This window comes from Lotus japonicus, chromosome 1 (genome assembly GCF_012489685.1).
Source record: "Lotus japonicus ecotype B-129 chromosome 1, LjGifu_v1.2".
NCBI classification, from domain to species: Eukaryota; Viridiplantae; Streptophyta; class Magnoliopsida; order Fabales; family Fabaceae; genus Lotus; species Lotus japonicus.
The window spans coordinates 19791269-19811644 of NC_080041.1; the positions used below are offsets into that span (position 1 = coordinate 19791269).

General features: G+C 37.1%; 3 protein-coding genes across 7 annotated transcripts; 1 reads left to right on the forward strand and 2 right to left on the reverse strand.

The window, feature by feature from the left end:
• Nucleotides 1-379: 379 nt before the first annotated feature.
• On the forward strand, nt 380-12018 carry LOC130734039 (ribonuclease E/G-like protein, chloroplastic). 5 transcript variants are annotated; one of them, XR_009017718.1, is made up of 15 exons: nt 388-679; nt 1660-1763; nt 2631-2812; nt 3645-3897; nt 3978-5044; nt 5160-5477; nt 5606-5647; nt 6095-6219; nt 6921-7068; nt 8253-8325; nt 8693-8805; nt 9026-9145; nt 9705-9860; nt 11142-11721; nt 11815-12018. XR_009017718.1 is itself a non-coding variant. In XM_057586332.1 (14 exons), the coding sequence occupies exons 1-14, from the start codon at nt 582-584 to the stop codon at nt 11319-11321; spliced, it is 2979 nt and encodes a 992-aa protein (XP_057442315.1). In that variant the 5' UTR covers nt 388-581; the 3' UTR covers nt 11322-12018. The 5 variants fall into 5 exon arrangements, 3 of the variants coding, with proteins under 3 accessions (XP_057442315.1, XP_057442316.1, XP_057442317.1); XM_057586332.1 differs by having other exon boundaries at nt 11142-12018; XM_057586333.1 differs by lacking the exon at nt 388-679 and having other exon boundaries at nt 2591-2812; nt 11142-12018.
• Nucleotides 12019-12893: 875 nt separating this feature from the next.
• On the reverse strand, nt 12894-15394 carry LOC130734040 (uncharacterized). The gene is made up of 2 exons (XM_057586335.1): nt 15125-15394; nt 12894-14891 (listed from the first exon to the last, which is right to left on the reverse strand). Exon 2 carries the CDS (start codon nt 14852-14854, stop codon nt 13151-13153), a length of 1704 nt encoding a protein of 567 aa, XP_057442318.1. The 5' UTR covers nt 14855-14891; nt 15125-15394; the 3' UTR covers nt 12894-13150.
• A 1959-nt stretch (nt 15395-17353) lies between these two features.
• LOC130729377 (uncharacterized) lies at nt 17354-17968 on the reverse strand. Its single transcript, XM_057581120.1, has one exon. It carries the CDS (start codon nt 17966-17968, stop codon nt 17354-17356), a length of 615 nt encoding a protein of 204 aa, XP_057437103.1.
• Nucleotides 17969-20376: the final 2408 nt, after the last annotated feature.

Genomic DNA, 20376 nt, shown 5'->3' on the forward strand with positions numbered 1-20376 from the left:
GTGTTTCGTATCGAGCAAGGTTAACACAACAACATTCATAAGAATTTGAACCTGAAACATTTGCTTAAGTTAGAATAACTTTGTCTCAATTGATCTATGCGCTTTGTGATAAAAGAGAGAAACAAGTATCAATATTGCTCAAAAAATACTTTCTAACATTTCTAATATTTTAAATTTGTCAATTAAAATCACCATCCCTAGGAAATAAAACTCAATTGATACGAATGAACCACTTTCTCTCAAAAAATTATGTGTTTGATTCTCGTTATAATGTGAGAGTTGAGTTAGTAGACTATCTATAAACTACTTATAATCTCCGAAACATATCCTAACCCGTGATGGTGGTTGGAGTCGAACCCACCCAACCTATTTTTTTCATGTCCATAATTCCACAAATATTTACAGAAGGCGCCAAGCTACCACATTATCCCTTGCTGCGGCTCTCTCCGTATATTTTATCCACACCATTTTCCACTCTCTGTTCTAACACCATCATCATCGTTTCTGGGTTTCTCAAGTGACGAACCATTGCCACTTCTCATGCCCACTATCACACTTTCGCCAATTCGGGGTTCATATCCATGGAAGCCATTGCTGAAGTTGGTTTTGCGCACCACCACCATCACCTTTTTCGCTGGAACAGTCCCTTCCTCAACCCTTTAACACTGCTACCAAAGAGGTTCCTATTCCTATTCCTATCAATTTTAGTGGGTGGTTGTGCCCAGAAAGAAAAATTGAATGTATGCCCAGTTCATGTTGGGGTGCCATTACTTTCATGCTGTGATGTTCTAAAGTTTTTTTCTTGATAGGAAAAATTCTTCCTTTATAGCCCTTTTGTTTACTTTAGGTTATGCTTGCTTGTAGAGGTGGAAAACAGAAGTGGGTAGTGAAAATGGAGTTTGGATGGTAAAAAGTTTGGATTTTTCACTCATTATTGCTTGGTAGAGAGTGGGAATCACTTTGAACTTAGTTTAATGCTATTGTGGTAGCCAGAATTTGTAGGGTGACTTGCACTTCCCTAACTTTTGTAGTATGAGGCAAATGTGAGGTGATTTTCTTTCCTGATTTTTTACCATGCCACTTTCCAACTACTTAAATATTCATATTCTTTATGTTACCATTTAGTCTTTAGATATGCAGAAAATTGTTAATGGATAGATTCTAAGAAGGTTTTCATGTATAGTTGGCAGAAATTGAGTAGCCAAGTAACTATCTTAGCTAGGTCCTTCACTTTGTGAACAAAAAATAGCCTAGCTGAAGCTTTTAGATTCTACACACCTTCAATTTTAGTTTGTCTCTCATCATTTGTTCAACTAGAAAGTGTTGATTTGATTTATTGAAACAAATTAGGGTTCTTACTTACGGAAAATATACTTGCACTGCACCCCTTGCATTTCCCGCTTAATATAGCAAATTGTAATGTATTGTCATATTGATTGCTGGTTATCTTAACCTATTTACTTATAGGATGATGGAAGATAAAAAATACATAATTTATGCTTTTGTATTTGGAAGTTAAGATAATTATGGATAGATCAATAATGATGATTAGTACCTAGGAGTGGTGATGATATATCATTATGTTGATGGAAATGTATTCTTTACAGTGTTAATTGTCTTTGGTCTGAGTTGGACTTATGTATTATAATATTGTTATAGGCACATATGTCATCATGTACAACTGCACAGTGTATTCAGACTCACATGCTGCATGAAAAACCATAAATCAGTTAGAAGATTAGCTGCATTGTCAACAGAGAGAGGTAACTTAAGCATCTTTTCGTGATCTCTTATTAATTTATTTTCTTATTACTTGATTTTTATATATATGGTTGTCTCCTTAGTCCTTTCTTTAGGCTACATATTTCTTGCTTTAATTTATTTTGTTCGATCCTTATCCCAAGTCCCAACTGTATTGTTCAAGAATTAACATCTAAATCATGTCATTTTATTTAAATTATACAGCTTAAATTGTACTGGTAGAATCTGATTCAATTTTGGCTTTACAGAAGAACACAGGGTCAGGACTCAACCACTCAGGAGTTAGATCATGTACTTCTTGTTAAAATAATTGATTCTTGTAGTGATATAATTACCTTTGTTGTACAGCTGAAAAGTAAATAATTAGCCTGATGGATTAACAAGTTCATAGGTCATATTTAATATGTTACTGTAAACACGTTCATAAGCTGCAATGCAGCATGCCACTTAAAATTTTCAATTATTGTTAAATGATTGGAGCTAACTTTATGACTAGGGGTCAGTTTTTATTTTTAATTAAATGAAGTTAAAAGTATCTGAAGTTAACTTTATTGGAGAACTAAAGGCTGCAACTACAACCATAGCAGCCATTTTCTTGGTGTTAGCTACATTAATCCTGAGTTTCTTTTTTCTTTTTAAATTCTTGGAGTTGTGTTCATGTTTCTCTTAATTTTTTATGAGGTAAGGATACTTTTTAAATTTGCTACTTCGCTAGCTATCAAATATGGTCTCTCTCAGTAATATACTAGTATGCATTTTGTGTGGGTGTGAAATCTTCCTTTTGGTATTAATGTTCAATATCATGCTTTCTCAATGTACTTCCCTCCAGTTTAGAATGAATTTTGAATCTGGGAGGTCTGATTTCTCAGGCAAGCCAACCACTAGTGTTGATGAGCTATGCAAGATTATTTGGACTGTAGAAGCGGATTTGGAAGATGGTCACCTTCTGTACATAACTGGTGATCCTGCTGAATTAGGCTGCTGGAAACCAAACATGGCTATGCTAATGTCTCCTACGGAGCACACTAATATATGGAAAGCTGAATTTCAGGTAATTTTACCTGGCTGTCAAATTTAATCATATATTTATTCAGTTGTATGGAAAGAAAAGCTGAAAAAAGTTTAGATGAGAAGATGTTTCTACATTCAAATTAACTTCTCGTATTTATATTGCCTGGAGCTGAGTTCAGCTGAATATGTTTTTTTTATACAAAGAAAGAAACATATAAAGAAAACCAACACAATATATTGGAAATAGTAGATAGGATCCTTCCCCATTAGAGAAGGATCATATCTCTAAAGCTTGCCCTTATTACTGGAAATCCTCAACAGAAATACCCTTTAAAAGCAAATACTTTCCTGTCCATTGGAGTTGCTGTTGGTACCTGTCAGTACAATGTAGTCTGTATTCTGTAATAAATGTGATAAGAACCTTGGGAGAACCATACCACAAAAGCTAGCCGTTGTAGTTGGATATTTTGCTCAAACTAGAATCCCATCCCATACTTCCAATGTGGGACTCAAGTCCCCATACCTTTTGCAACACCCCTGCCACTCGTTTCTTTTGCGGCTGAGAGGCATGATACCAATTGATAAGAACCATGAGAGAACCATACCACAAAAGCTAGCCGTTGTAGTTGGAGGGCTCAATGCCTTATAAACCCCACACTAGAATCCCATACTTCCAATGTGGGACTGAAGTCCCTTACCTTCAAACTGGATCCTAACAAAAGATATGTGACTGGTTGCAGCAATTTTGGTTCCTCCTGATCAAAATATTCCTTCCATTATGAAGCTTCTTAATCTTGGAATACTGTATGAACATCAAAATACACAATTTTTTTATTGACTGCAGTGACTCAGTTTTAATATGATACTTGCAGGTTGCTTTTGGATTGAACTTCAAATATAATTATTTCATTAAGGGCAAACCAAGGTCTTCGAGTGACATTCTGTGGAAGCCTGGACCAGCATTTTCTCTGTCAGTACCTCTAACAATCCTTGATGACAATAAAATTGTGGTGAGGGACTTATGGATTAGGTCTGATTCCCAAATGTTTTCTGCTCATTTGTGGAGCTCTTGCTCAGAGGAAATGTATCTTCTTGAGCAACCTTCTATATCTTTCCTTATCAAAGGTATTTCCTTCATCTTTTACACTATAGAAATACTTTCTTTTCCTAATATGTTTCTGAACACTCAAACAGTGGTTTGACAGATGAAGGAAGTAATAAAAGTATCCTTGAAAATGATGTCCTAAAGTCCGAGACAATACGTTTGGAAGATCTATTATTTCATGACAATGAGGACATGATGATTGCGAATGATAAGGATTCACATTCTACTACTATTCTTTCTGAGAATTACCAGCCTCTTGAAGAACCCTGGCTACTCCAGTCAACCCCTTCCGTTATCTCTGAGGATAAAATGGAATCCATTGAATCTGAATCTGAATCTGATGATACTGCAAAAGAGCAGGTGAAGCTAGTAGATACAGAAAAGTTGTTACCTGAAGAAAGTAGTAATATAATTTCAAAAGACCCTGTTTCCACCATTATACTCATCAACTCATCAATATGTACCATGCAAAGAATTGCGGTACTGGAGGATGAAAATTTGGTTGAGTTATTATTGGAACCCGTCAAGAGTAATGTGCAATGTGATAGTGTATATGTTGGGGTAATCACAAAGCTTGTTCCCCATATGGGCGGGGCTTTTGTTAATATTGGGAATTCTAGACCTGCTCTTATGGACATTAAACAATACAAGGGGCCATTCATATTCCCTCCATTTCATCAAAGGACAAAGAAACATGAAGTTGATCTAAAGGGTAAAAATGACCACATCTATAGTGCTACCGATATATCTGATGGAACATCAGACATACATTCTGAGGATGGTTGTTTAAATGCTGTACATAATGACTATGATGAGCATGAAGGAGATGAAGATTCATATATTTCAGAAGTTCTTGAGGAAAATGTAAATGGTAGCATGGTAGATGATGAAGTAGAAGCTGACTTTGAGGATGATATAGAGGGAAATGATGTGCATATGGAAGTAGAAATGAATAACAGTTCTCTTTCTTTTGGCATGAATGGCTCTGTCAACTCTCATACTTTGCAAACAAAAAATACAGAGAGAGTAACCCGCGTGGCTTCGGGAGAAAACAAATGGACCCAAGTTCGCAAGGGAACCAAAATAATTGTCCAGGTTGTCAAAGAGGGCCTTGGTACCAAGGGTCCCACTTTGACTGCTTATCCTAAACTAAGAAGTAGATTCTGGGTATGTGTTTTTTTATGTTAGCTTCTTGTGTAAGGTTTTATTGTGTATCACTGTTGGTCTTTCTCATAAATTATCTAAACTGTATTTCATCTGAGTTAGACTCTCTGACTTGTAGGTTTTGATTGCACGTTGTGATAAAATTGGAGTCTCCAAAAAGATTTCTGGTGTTGAGCGCACAAGGCTGAAAGTTATCGCAAAGCGATTGCAGCCTGAGGGTTTTGGCCTCACTGTAAGAACTGTTGCTGCCGGTCATTCTTTTGAAGAACTGCAGAAAGACTTAGAAGGTTTGCTTTCGACTTGGAAAAATATAATGGAACATGCAAAATCTGCAGCTCTTGCTGCTGATGAAGGGGTGGAAGGAGCTGTTCCAGTTATTTTGCACAGGGCAATGGGTCAAACTCTCTCAGTGGTCCAGGATTATTTCAATGAAAATGTTAGTTCTGTTACTAATTTTAAGTGATTCTGTTGATCTTTTAACTTGTGCTGTCTATTTATACTAAAAAGAAAATCTACACTTTTTTTTGTCCTCTCCTGATTACAATTTACCATGGTGTACTCCAGGTTAAGAAAATGGTAGTTGACTCCCCAAGGACATTTTACGAGGTACGATATCAGCTAATTGCAGAAGTTTTATTATTACAACTGCAGCATATTTATTTTTGCATGTGAACAGTATTGGTTTTCTTCCCCCAATACAGAGACAACCAAGAATAGTAGGGTAATTATTCACTGTGGGAATTAGTTTGTGAACCCATCTGTAGGATGGCTTGGCAGCTGTTGATTTACCATTTTCTGTTAGCAGTGCCATTCAAAAGCCTGGAAAAAGTGAAGAATTGTGGCGTGCATCGTACATGTTTACAAGACTTAAATTTCTTTAATCTATGTCCTATGTTAGCATGCTGATTGTCTGATCCAGTTATTTGTAGGAAAATATTACTATATGAATGGAATAATTATTTTTTGCGATTGCAAAACATATACCAACACTAATTTAAGATTCAACATAGAAACTTCTGTTTGGTGATTTCAATTTTTTTATTTGATTTCCAGGTAACAAATTATCTACAGGAAATAGCACCTGATCTTTGTGATCGAGTTGAACTATATGATAAAAAAGTTCCCCTTTTTGATGAATTCAAAATTGAAGGAGAACTTGACAATATCCTCAGCAAAAGGTAAATTTTTGTTGCTTCTTTTGTTGATAACCATCCATGCTTATATAGTTATATTGTACATTGTCCCTTGTCCTTATAATCGTCTTTAAAAAAATGCATGAAATGGTGTTAGAATATCCTCAAACTATTTTAGATAGTATCTTTAACGTATCTAATTTTAGAATATCTTAAAAGATCTTCACCAGCTTGAGTGGGAGTGCGGAAATCTGTGATAATTTTAGGAAAAAAGTATTATATTTATTGGAAAGTTGTATAATGAATTATTTCCTGTACAAATTGTGCGATTAATCCATTAAATCAAGTAATCTTTGATTTTCCTTTTTGCCTAAAATAGTAAAGGCCTTATGTATATATTCTGTATGATTATTTTTCAGATTAGTGCAATGAAAATGAATTCATTCAATCCTAAATTCTGTGAGGACAAAAAATCACCTTGTAATTATAAAAGGCATTCTTAAATTAGAAAGCGGACAGACACTTATATCTTCATGATATCAAAATATTGATTTTTCTCAAGTCAACCATTCAATGTTATGAAAAATCATAATATTATTAAATTAATTGAAGAAAAAAAGGCTAAACGGTAAATAGCAGTCTGTTTGTCTATATTCTTATGTAGTTTCAACTGATCTGGCCTTCCTGGAAACTTTATAATAAAAATTCTTAATGTGCAAGATTTCTTTTTGTTGATCACTTTATAGGGTTCCACTTGCTAATGGAGGTTCTCTAATCATCGAACAAACTGAGGCATTAGTTTCTATTGATGTGAATGGAGGACATGGGATGCTAGGTCATGGAACTTCACAGCAGAAAGCTATTCTAGAAGTCAATCTTACAGCTGCAAAACAGGTAGGTCGAGGCCACACTCTATTACCATTTATCTGCACATGACATAGGCTTTAGCAAGACAAATTTTGTATTTTCTGATGTGTGCAGACAATTACTGTTATTCCTTTTCATGAAAATCTGTTTACTCTTCACTACTTTCTTTTTTTTATCTTATGATAATATATATATAGTGAGCATCCATTAATATGGAGTGCAGAGATATTTCTGCAATGTCAATGAATTCTTTTCCGTAAGAATTTCAGGGACATTTCAAGAAATTAAATATTTAATTTGGAGTTAAAATCTGGTCTATTATCAGCATAAACTTTATACGTTATCAAGTGAAAAGAAATGTCGTGTCAAGATAAGACATTTTACTTTCAGCGGTACTCTTAAGTGATATGTGGTGGCATAGAGTTCTGTCTAACTATTTTTATACTGTCACAGGATATAATTTAAATCCTTTGCTGAATTACTCAGTTGGTTTAGAGTGAGTAGTGATTAGCGATTCTCTGTTTAGATTAAGTAGTTATCCATGTTCCCAGCGTGAATGCGTCACAGTTAGACAAATAGTGTTCTAGTAGCAGTTTACTGAAATTAAATACAAAAATATGTGATATTGTCCATGCTTCAAGCCTAGAGGGTCTTGCATGAGGGGAGATGCTAAATATCAGCCATTTATAAGCCTTCAGTTAACAATTTATGCTTTGTGAGAGTTGGTCTTGGCGCTCTGCATTCAGGATCTTACTTAATTTGCTTCTGGTCTTAGAAGTTAACTTTATCTCTGTAAATTTCATATTGATTAAGTACATTAGTTAGTAGCCTATTATTTTCAAAAGGGAAGGGTAAATAAGGAGCTATATGCAACCGGTAATTTAAATATTGCCCTTTTCTATTTTAATTCGTTAACCCACCTCCTAAGTAAAATGACAAGAGAAGTGCCAAGAGTAAATAAGAGGGCAAGAAAGAATACCAATACTTGCCACATGGCATACACAAATTAGAGATTTCTTATTTACTCTGTCAATCTTGTAAAGAAACATTTGATGATTGATTAAGAAAGAATACCAATATTTGCCACATTGATGATTGATTATATTTCATTTTTATGTTTTCTTAAGCTAAAGTGTTGATTATCATGGAGTTATATTTCAATTGTATATTGTTTGTTTTGTCTTGCAACATTAATTCATAAAGTGTTACAGATTGCAAGGGAGTTGCGAGTACGGGATATTGGTGGCATCATTGTGGTAGATTTCATTGATATGACAGACGAAGGTAAATAGAAATCTCCCACTTGTTTGTGCAAATGAAGTTTATATTAAGTACTATGGGAAGAAGGTCTCTCTTGGATGTAGTTTTAGAATATTTTAATATCACTGGTTGGAGTTTTAGAATCACTGGCTTATGCTTTACATAATACTATGTCATAGTTTCATGGACTGGGAGCTCTGACTAAGCCATCTAGCCTCTGAAATGACATATTCCTTCCAAACAATCTTCTATATGTTGTACATTTAAGTTTATGCAATGGTATTTAGCTTACGGATGAAATAGCTAATTTTTGTGCCACTCTGCAATGACATATCCCTTGGTGTTAGTCACCAATATATTTGATTATTGAATTTGGATTCTTCTTAATCAGTAAATAAAAGATTGGTCTATGAAGAAGTCAAGAAAGCCTTTGAAAGGGACAGATCAATGGTGAAGGTCTCTGAACTATCAAGACATGGACTCATGGAAATAACAAGAAAGAGGGTAAAGGCAGATATGCCACTTTTACTTCTTTTTCTTTTATTTTACTGATCGTCATCCTTCATACTTCTTCAATTCACACACGAAGGAATGTAGATTTATGAAAAGCATAATGCATGAAATACAACTTAAGTTGCATTCTCCTCTAATGATTTTTGGCACACCACCCAGTTAAGTTTAGTAGGATTAAATAAGTTATAAATGTTTTACCAATGTTTGACAGGTTCGACCAAGTGTGACATTCATGATTAGTGAGCCATGTGCTTGTTGCCATGCCACGGGCAGGGTTGAAGCTTTAGAGACGTCCTTCTCAAAAATTGAACAGCAAATCTGTCGGTTTCTCGTAAGTAGACATTTTCAATCACAGAATTTGGTAGTATCAATAAGATCATGGAAAAAACAAGGGTTCAAGTCAAGAAAGGGAGCCTTGGCGCAACGGTAAAAAAGTTGCTGTCATGTGTCTTGGTCACAGGTTCAAGTCCTAGAAATAGCCTCTTGTGTAAAGAAAACAAGGTAAGGCTGCGTACAATAGACCAAATGGTCAGACCCCTTCCCAGACCCGCGCATGCGGGAGCTTCGTGCACTGGGCTTCCCTTTTAATAAGATCAAGGGAAAAAAAAGACTAAAAGCCGAAGAGTCGAAGGCATGAAAAGCTCTATTTGACATTTCCTTAAAGGCTTAGAGTCAATAATGTTTCATCTATTTTGTAAGATTAACGTTAGGGTCTCTTCATTGGCCTTCCTTTGTGCATCTTACAAGCTGCAAGATGTTTTATTCTTCCTTTTATTCTTAGTTACTGCCAACTTATTTCTCTTAGTTCTGCTCACTTCCCCTAGCATTGTTAGGTTGTTACTCATTGTAGTGAATGTGATTTTTTGTATTTCTTCTCATTCATATCCCAGGCAACCATGGACTGTAAGGCTGACCCTGGAAACCCCAAGTCTTGGCCAAAATTTATTCTGAGGGTTGATCATCATATGTGCGAGTACTTGACTTCAGGGAGAAAGACAAGACTTGCAATATTGAGCAGTTCTCTCAAAGTCTGGATTCTCTTAAAGGTATAACTGATCAATGGATACTTTGCTTAAATGATTGTCACTATGCTTATGCTGTTATACAGCTGTCATTAAAACAGCTTAATTAAGCGCTTATTATAATACACGCTTATCGTATAAATGTTTATTCGTAAGCTAATTTGAGAAACTTATTGAAATAAGCTTGAAGTAGGTTAGATAAGCATAAGCTCTTATTCATAAGCTAATTTGAGCAGCTTATGAAAATAAACTCAGAACAACTTGTAGGTAAGTCATAAGCTATTTACATAAGTTCTCCCAAACACTTGCATAAGCGCTTATGCTATAAGATAAGCTCAAATAAGCTCTTCCAAACAGGGTCTAATTTATCAGTTCAGTTTACTTTAATCTCATAAAATACCTGTTATTGCTCAAGGAGTGCTGTATGGAGGAAAAGCCCCCACGGCAAGGCCGGCCCAACACCAAATGAGGCCTAAAGCGTATTTTAATTTTGGGGGCCTTGAAACATGTTTGATCTAATATAAAATTTTGTTAATTTTAATTTTGGGGGCCTTTTTTACTTAAGAAAAAACAAAAAAAATTGGAGGCCTAAAGCCCTTGCTTGGGTGGCTTTACCCTTGGGCCGGCCCTGCCCCACGGCCATCATATATAATAATTATAAAGTAATGGCATGTGTCTTAATTACTTCTTTTTCCATATTTATCATAAATGATTCCATTGATTGAATACTGTGATTGTGGCATTACTTAAGCCACTTTCTCTAGGGATTACCGAAAGAGGGGGAAAACACTATTTGTGCATGTATGGGTGATTGCTGCATAGTATATTCTTGTAATAGAATATGTTTGGTAGGAGTTAGCTAGCTTTGGAATAATAACTTATGAAATAACGAGTTTAGGAAACAAGAATTTCACTTAAAAAGTAATTTTGGGTATAATTAGCAAGAGATGCCAAGATTACCTTTGTTTGGAAGTAACTAGAGTTGATTTTCAACTTCACTAGACACTACACTGTATTTAATGGGGTTCTTCTACAGAGTGAATTCTATGTTAGGAATGCTTCCTAGATTTTATCTTTCATGAGCTATCAAGACACGCCAGAACAGTTGAGCTCTTTAGAAAAGCTAGACTGGATCTTTATTTACCAGTTTTATTCATATAAGAATTTTGGTGGCAAAGCTTCTATGATTTTGGATTGATAAAGGCATTACTATGGAAGTGATTGATGTTTCAGTTATTTCTCAGAGGGTCATGGTTGTCAAGTCCTGCATTACTGCGCACTGATTAGCTGTTTTGAATCCTTCAGGTTGCTAGAGGGTTCACTAGAGGAGCATTCGAGGTCAAACCATTTGCAGATGACAAAGTGGGGAAAAACCAGAATCAGGTTGCTCTTTCAATTTTAAGATCCTCAGAGGCCAGAACCAAGAAGCCTGGCCAAAACCTGACTCTTGTTCAAGTAAAAAAATCAAAGGCTAGGGGAAAGTAAATAACTCTTTCTTGAAATAGGAATTGTCCCATTTTGCACAGACGAGTTTAGTTTATGCTTTACATGGCTTGGGGAGAAAAACTAAAGTTGCAGGGCCGAGGAGCAAAAACAATCTGTTTTCACTTTTGAGAGTAAGTTAGAATCAGGCTGCTAGAGCTCAGCTTTTAGGCGGAAAAATACCACCCCAAACTTATCACAGGAGCAGTTTTGTTGTAAAGAACGACGCATTACAAGTAGCAAAAAGTGAGATATCAAACAAAAGCCATGGAAGAATGAGAAAGAGAAAATAGTTTACTCCTGCAGTCAGTAGGTATTGGTATTGGTCAGAGTAAGCATTTTTTACACTAGTAATCTGCAACAACAATGGAGAGATTGACATACTGTCCTAGCTGCGGAAAAGGTAGCTTCAGCATGTTTGGATTTTCATTATATGGCATAGAATTGATTCTGTATGCAAGAAGCTGAGTTGCTTCTCATTTTATGCTTATTTCAGAATCAAGATTCTTGTTTAATGTGGGAAACCAATTAGCTTCCAAATATGCAATAAGAGTAACTAGTAGTGTCATCATGAAGAACAATGCATGAGCAGAGCCATCTGAAGGCAATCCTTTGTGCTTCTGTATAACCTTTGAATTTGTTTTGATAGAGATACTCTATCTATGAACGTTATCTTAATATTATTTACAATTTCTCTCAATATGGTCTCTTTAAACTCGTCAGAGTTTTGTTTTTTATCGAGCTCAATGGTGTATTGTAATCCATATAGTCAATCTCATGGGGCCTTTGTTGTTGTATAGATTTATGCCCCCCCCCCCCCCCCCCCCGGAGGTTTATTGTGCAATACTAAAATATTTTGACAAATGTCTAATAGCCCACTTCAGAATAGACAATTTGGTGTCTAAATTAGTGGTGTTTACTTCATTTCAATTAATAGCTTGTTTACATCATCTTTTTTTTATTAGAATTAATGCTGACACTCAAAATTTACTCAAAATCTTCTCTCCGTAGAATAATTTTCAAACATGCTATAAATGTGTATTTGGGAACTAGGTAAAGAGATCCTAAATGGATGTTTCAGCCAATGGAGTTTCCAAGTTCTTTTTAATTTTTCATGAATCGCCCCTTATAAAAGTAGCCTGAAGAGTGTGTTGTCAAGATAAGCGAAAGAATGATTATATTGTCAAAAAAACGTGAGCCATGATTAAGTATCTCGAGCGTTAAGGCATAAAAGGAAGTGATCCACAATGAAAACTTAGCAAGGAGTTGCTGTATTATGTGCATTGAATTCACCTACTCCTCACGAGTGACCTGTGTCCCTCAAAGTTATAGTGAAAGCTTAACTAACACTCACCATTTTCTACTTAAAATGTTTAACCTACCTCACCAACCTCAAAGGCCAATAGAAAACTACCCTGAAAACAGTCTCTATTTGGTAATGAAAAAGCATTACAATCATTGGAAATATCTCCTGTTTGAGAAAAAATATTTCTCCTCCTTTAGTTGTATGCCTCAACATTGGAAACAAAATCAAGTATCAAAAATAACATAGCAAATGTCCCTAACAACTGAGAATTAAAATTGCAATTACCATCTCATTGAATTTCTAGAAAATTAGGAAAACACTATAAATAAGGTCAACAAAAGCAGTTTTGTTTCAACAAACAAATTAACTAAGAACTTCAAAACTTCTACTCTTACAATACAAATCGATTACTCCTCATTGCTACTACTAAAGGTTACAAATACTCAAATGCAACACAGAATAGCTAAAAGTACACATGAGTATGTTTCAACGTATCAAACATTGGAATTTCAAATCTCACAGAAATTTAGTTTGCTGCAGCATTACATGTATTAATACCGTCCTTGCAATCACTGGTTAAATCATTGAAAGTTTCAAGCTGCTTCTTACCTCTCAAGAACACTTCTGTATCAATGGACACTCTCATGTAACCATCAAATTCAACTGGAACACCGTTATTGAGCTTTGTCGTCTCAGAGTACCATTCGCTATTTTCCTCCCAAAGATCCTTGTACTCGTCGAGAAAATGAGTGGTGTACTTATCTTTCAGAGGATCGAAGAAAGATGTGTCAGGCTCATTTGTTGCTATGTAGAGGTTTCTCCCTTCATCAACCTTGTCCCGCAAGGTCGAGAGAAGTGCATCAGAAGAGGTATCAGCATCGAGATTAGGCCAAAGCTCCCTGTTCCTCGCCTTTTCTCCTCTCTCAACATGAACTGAATCATAGTCCCAGTTTAACCTTGAAGCTATGGCAGACACGATATCCATCAAGCGCCTCGATTTCCATAGCAAGTGCCATGGCCTTTGAACAACAGATTCTGTCTCCCCTTCACAGACTCTATACCAGTAGTTATCTGGCTCGACCGAACCAAACTTTCTCATGATCAAAGCATCCTTCACATCCATGAGCTTCATGGGTGTGACCCTGAAATCCTCCACAAGATGTTGAGTCATCCCATCTTTTTGTTGCCACTTATTCCAATCTGCCCAAAACTGTTCCTTGTCCAGCACAGACGCGGCTTCCTTTAAATGCTCGAAATCAAAGTAAAACCTGAAATCTTTGCCTTCCTCATCCTGCTTCGATGAAGTGTAGATCGAAGACAGACATATGCTCAAATCCATAACCAATGTTCGGTTTAGGTACTGAGCTTCCCCTAGAGCACACAAGAAACTCCACAAGAAATGATTCATGCTCTTACACCTGTCTCCACCACCATGATAAACCAAGTATTTACCCTGACCAAACGAACTTTCACTGAATACAGGGAGGCTGTCATTAACAAACTCTCCAACAACAGGCAACGCGTTCGCCTCGTCCAGCTTTTGTGTTGACTTCTCTAACCCGGCTTTCTGATTCTTCTTCCTCTTCCTTGCATTGGGACCACTATGGTATTCCCCAATGCTAACGACACTAAGTGTACAATTCTCAGACTTCTCAATCACAAACCTTCTATAATCCTTATAAAAAGCAGCAGCCTTCCCTTCCTTGGGCCGAAACCGCCATGCCATATCGCAAGTACTGTCATTGGACCCGGGAGTAGGTTTCCCGAATCGGTAAAAATGGATATCCTGAAACTTCTCAATAGTGGCCCTCATCATCAAATGAAACACCTCAGGGTCCCTACAATCAATAGGGCCCGAACTTCCCTCACACTGAGACCCCTCAGCCTCAGCCTCGGCGGTTGAAGCGCTAGCCGAGTTATCAACATCAGCCATGTTAATGATGGTGCCAAAAGCAGTCTCATTGGCAGCCATGAAATCCTCACCAGTCCTAACAACACTGTCATCAGACTTGAAAGTGGCATTGGATTTGGAAGTGAGGAATGTAGATATCTTGGTTGAAGGGTTAAACAAAGGATCCTCAGGTTCATAAGTAGCAGCCATAATGGTAAAAACCAAAACCCCAACAACAAACACAGAAAAGCAAACATTCCCAATCATGGCCATGGTATTCTGGCCTAAATTTTCTGGCCTGAAACTTCCAGCTCTGGAAAATGCAGACCGACCCAACATTCTTATTAACTATTAAATCACTATCAAAATCTCTACCCTGCATAAACATGAAAAAACAAAGATACCCAGTTAAAGGAAATGGACTAAAACAGCAGGAAAAGCCTCAAAGTTCCAATCTTTTCATTAATTACACAGAATAATGATGATATGAAAAGTGATGGAATTTGAAGATCTGAGAGTGAAATGAAGCAAAAGAAGCTAACTTTTTGAGATTGAACAGATACCCATTAATCCAAATTGCAAGATCTGAATGCAGAAATAGAAACTAACCTATTCCAGATGAGGAATCAAGCACAAAGGGGAGTCACTGACAGACACCTCTCTTTCTGTGTGTGTGTGTCTCCCACTCACTCACAAAGTGTTTGTCACTGCATCTTAATTTGTCAACTCAAAATGAGATTTCTGTTGATTAAAATGTGTATGGAAAATGGAAAAATTTCAAGGAAGAGAAAAAGACATGTTGATGAGAGTGAAGAAGGTGTGAGCGCGTTGCGTAAAGAGAACGTGGTAGAGGAGACGAAACAAATGACGTACAAGTATGAGAAAAGCAGCAGATATCATCACCGACAATGGCAAAAAGGTGATTATGAAGTGAAGTAGTATCTGACATGAGATTTAGTCTATGGAGCAGTGAATTGCTCAACTGTCAACACTAGTATAGTAGGGTGCTTTTTGCACAGTTAAATTAATTTACTGTTAAATAAGGTTTTATTTCAATGGGATCTTATGAGCTGGTTGTTAATAGCTCGTTTGATATGTTATTATCTAGTAAAAAGTTTGATACTAATATGTCTTATAGTAAAAGATTTAATAGAATAATGTTTGATAAAAATTTAATATTATATAATGTTTGGTTATACACTGAATAATATATCATATCGTTTAGTTGATACAATTATGTGTTTAGTGAATGATGACGAAGATGGAGAGTGGTGGTAATGATAATGATGGTGGGGTGGTGGTGAAGGGTACTGGTGTGTCAGTAGTGGTGGCCGCAATACCAATGGTGGTGGTGGCAGAGTGATGGTAGTGGTGGAGAATGGTGGAAGCAATTGTGAGGGTGGCAGAGTGATGGTGGTGGTGGAGAATGGCGGTGGAGAATGGTAGATTAGTTAAAATGCATTACATATGTCCTAAATTAAAATAAACTTCTGAAATTATAATTTATTCTAATGTACTATTAGTTTTAGAGAGTGAATTCTTGAAAAAAAAATTAGTGTTAGAGAGTGGGAATGGGAGATAATAATTAATGAGACACATTTTACTAGTTAGAATTAATAAGACATCATATGGAAAAAAAATAATTAATATAGCACAAACTTTTATTTGGTTCTTATAAAAATGACCAAGATATTTCTTTTTTTCTTTCTAAATAGGACCGGAGGTAGTACTTACATATGTGTATCACTAAAAATCTCATTCATTAACTTCCTTACTTTGGTATTTTTATTAGGTAGCTGTTATTTTACTTCTGTCGAGATTTAGCTTTTAATTTTGATATTTTTTATTTATGTATTACTAATTATTTAGCTAGATTTTCTTTTTGTTTGAGTGGAGGAGACTCTTTTAAAGAGCTTTTCCTTTTTTTTTACATTGGAAAAATAAATTGCACACTCTAAGGATTGATTCTTGGACCCCCCAACCCAATTCACATGTCTCGTAACTCTTATCATTTGAGCTATCATTCGGGTACAAGAATTTTTCCTTTAATTACGCTTAATGTGATTTTTTTTTTGTAAATTAGAAAGATAAATTGCATCATTCGGGGGTTGATCCCTAAACCTTCCCCTCCTTAACCCACATTTTCCTTAACTCTTACCACTTGAGCTATCATTTGAGGACAAGAGTTTTCCCTTTAATTATGCTTAATGTGATTTTTTTTTTCTAAATCTGAAAGATAAATTACACCCTTCAGGGGTTGATTCCTGAACATTCCCCTCCCCAACCCACATGTTTCCTAACTCATATCACTTGAATTATCCTTCAGGGATCAGCTTAATGTGCGCTTTTTTTGTGTGGTCGAAGCTTAATGTACCTATGCGCCAAACACTTATTCTTTTTCATTTATCTTAATTTTCTTTTTGGTCAATTTCATTTATCTTAATAAAATAAATAAATTCATACTTAACGGCCCTTTAAGAATATTCTAAAAGATGGGTCTTGTTCTTTTGGTGCATGCATGGCTAAGCCTTTATCTAAAGAAGAATTTATTGCAACAGAATCTTAGCCCAAATATAACGAGAAAAATATCTGAACCCAAATAGTGAAGGGCTCTACTAGGATGGGCTACCAGCTATTAAGCTCCATGCTTTTATTGGGAAAAAAGTCTAAGCTGTCGACTTCTTGAACAAATTTTTTAATTCAGTTTGTACTTGCTTAATTTAACACTTATATTTTTGACAAAAAAAAAACACTTATATTTATGGTCATAGGAGCTTATCACATGAGCACTTATTCTTTTTTTTGTTACATTGGAAAACTAACAACAACAAAAGAAAACTAAGGAATAGCCAAACGATCTCTCAAAATGAGGATCTCTATTGCCGACGGCGGAGCTTCAAGAACACAGATAGCCATAGACAGAGACGAAGCACCCTTCTTAGCTAGCGAGTCTGCAGGCTGATTACAATCTCTATTGATAGCACTAAGAGTCAAATTCCAACTTCTCATCCTTAGCTCATGAATTTCACGCAAAACAGGGAAGAAGATCCTAGTTTCCGGATCATCCAACACCCGGAGGAGGTCGCGGCAATCCACGTTGCATATGACATCTCTATACCCTCGGTCCCAAGCTATCTGTAATCCAAGCTTTAGAGCCCTTGCTTCCGACAGTAAGGCGCTGCCCCCTGCTTGAAAACCATGAAAACCGCAAATCCAATCTCCCTGAGAGTCACGCATTAGACCTCCATAACCCATGTGAGAGGTTATTGGGTCAAAACTGCCATCAACACAGAGATCTACTCTCCATGCCGGTGGCCACTGCCACCTTCGAGCCATCCAAACACTCTCCTCTGTTTCATCACTCCCATTGCAGAGTCGTTCAATTTCATCGTGCTCATGGCTCAGGTGACGCCATGCTTCATTGGCAGTCCACGAAATCTCCTCAAAAATCATGTTATTCCGCCATTTCCATACTCCCCAAAGGCACGCCACAAAACGGACTGCGTTCTGCCCTTGCGCTTGACTCCGGACCCAAGCTCTACATCCATTCCGCAAGAATCCCGGCCAGGACAAGGCACCCACACGCAGCCACAACTTTCTAGAATGAGGACAATCCCTTAAACAATGTTATACGTCTTCCTCTGTAGCGGAACAGCGAGTACAGCTTGGCGAAGCTGCCATGGTGCACTTGAAACGGTACGAGTTTGTTTGAATCGACTCGTGCATCACCAGCCAGAGGAAAATTCGCAGCCGCTCCGGAATCTTCATGCGCCAGAGCCAGCGCCAGTCCTCCTGTAAATCATCATGTCTCTGTCGGTTCCTAAGCCACACATAACCCTCCTTGGCGGAGTAAACTCCACTGTCACTGCTTCTCCAAATCCAAGCATCCTGGTGGTTTTGGATCAGAGAAGGATTTATTAATCTCAGCCGCTGGACAAGTTCATCACCGGGAAGGATTGTGTACACGGTGTCTAAATTCCAGCGCCCTGCTACAATCACATCCCGCAGCTTCAACTCAACATCGTGAATGTCCACAAACGGAATCATGGCAGCCATGTTTCCCCTCCCGCTCCAGTCATTGTACCACAGAGACGTGTTTCCATCACCCAACTTGAACTGGAACCCTGGACTGATTTGATCACGCGCCTTCAAAAGACCTTTCCACACATGAGAATCTGTCCTCCTGGGTTGAACCTGCAAAACAGATGAGGAACCCAAATATTTATGTTTCAGGGCCTGAACCCATAGTTTATGAGGCTTATGAATGATGCTCCAAATCGCTTTGCCAAGCAACGCCGTGTTGGCCATGTTTGTATCACGCACCGCCAGCCCACCACTCTCCTTAGAACCCAACATCTTCTCCCAACTCACGAGATACCACCCCCTTGAGCCTCCATTGTTTGACCAAATAAAGGAGCGCATCATTCTATTGATGCGATTAGTGACTATGCGAGGAAGATAAAAAATTTGCATATGTCGGAATGGCAGCAATAACCGACTTTGCAAGACAAATCCGACCTGCTAGGTTGAGCATACTCCTCCTCCATGTACCTAGTTTCCGTTGGATATTCTCAATGAGAAAGTCAAATTTTTTACTTCGCATACCTCCCCTCTTGAGAGGAAAACCCAAGTATTTTCCCAAGTCCCTAACAAATGGGATGAGAGCAATTCTTGAGATCTCCGTTCTCACTTCCGACTAATGCCCTTTGAGACTATGGCTTTGGATTTGCTCATATTTATTTTTAGCCCTGAGCTATCGCAGAAGGATTTCATGGTAGCCGCTAGGAGATGAACTTAGGATGTGGTTGCCCTACAAAAAAGAAGCACATCATCGACAAAGAAAAGATGAGAGATTGGAGGGCCTCCCCTTGAAATTGTCACCGGCTTCCAATCACCAACATCCACAAGGTGTTGTATAGTCACAGAAAGACGCTCCATACAAAGCACAAACAAATAAGGGGATAAAGGGTCTCCTTGTCTCAGTCCTCTCCCTGGTTTAAATTTCGGGAGCCTGGAACCATTCCAAAGAATGGATATATGAGAAGAGGTAACACAACACATAATAAGACGAATGATTATTTCTGGGAAGCCATAATACTCCAAGGTCTCCTTTAAGAAAGACCAGGATACACTATCATAAGCTTTTTCCAAATCAATCTTAAAAGCCAAGCTTCCTTTCTTTGCAGATGAGAGGTACATGTGATGAATGATCTCTTGAGCAAGGAAAACATTATCCATTGTCCCTCTCCCTGGGATAAAACTATTCTGCATCGGGCCAATCAGCTTACTAAGATAAGGGCGCAACCTGTTGACCATGACCTTGGTGATTAATTTGTAAGTGACATTACAGAGGCTTATGGGACGGAGCTCCTTAACCGTGGTTGGATGATCAACTTTAGGAATAAGGACCACCAAGATTTCCATCAATTCCTCCTATATCTTACCCTCCTGAAAGGCACATCTCACTAGCTCCCAAAGAGAATCACCAACATGATTCCAAAACTTTTTATAGAAAAAAGGTTGAAATAAGTTAAAAATATGAGCACTTATTCATTCATAAGTTATTTTAAGAAATTTATTAAAATAAGTTAAAAATATGTTATAAATAAGCTCAAAACAACTTATAGCTGGGTTGTATAAGTTTTTTTTTTGAAACTGGTTGTATAAGTTATTTACATAAGCTATTACAAACACTTATATAAGCACTTATGGTAAAAGATAAACTCGAATAAACTCATCACCATTCCATTTTCATAAGTTTTCTTCTCTTGCTTGTAAATCTATCCATGAAAATTGATAGCTAGTTTCCCTCTTTTGTTGGGGTTAGATGAAGTTGTTTTGTTAATTATGCATTCTATGTG

Excerpts from the sequence above, each read along its gene's own strand:
- LOC130734039 (XM_057586332.1), top strand. The coding sequence starts at position 582 with ATGGAAGCCATTGCTGAAGTTGGTTTTGCGCACCACCACCATCACCTT. Across the intron at positions 8,806-9,025 it reads TGGAAATAACAAGAAAGAGG|GTTCGACCAAGTGTGACATT; the intron begins GTAAAGGCAGAT and ends AATGTTTGACAG. Across the intron at positions 9,146-9,704 it reads AGCAAATCTGTCGGTTTCTC|GCAACCATGGACTGTAAGGC; the intron begins GTAAGTAGACAT and ends TTCATATCCCAG.
- LOC130734040 (XM_057586335.1), bottom strand. The coding sequence starts at position 14,854 with ATGTTGGGTCGGTCTGCATTTTCCAGAGCTGGAAGTTTCAGGCCAGAA.
- LOC130729377 (XM_057581120.1), bottom strand. The coding sequence starts at position 17,968 with ATGATTTTTGAGGAGATTTCGTGGACTGCCAATGAAGCATGGCGTCAC.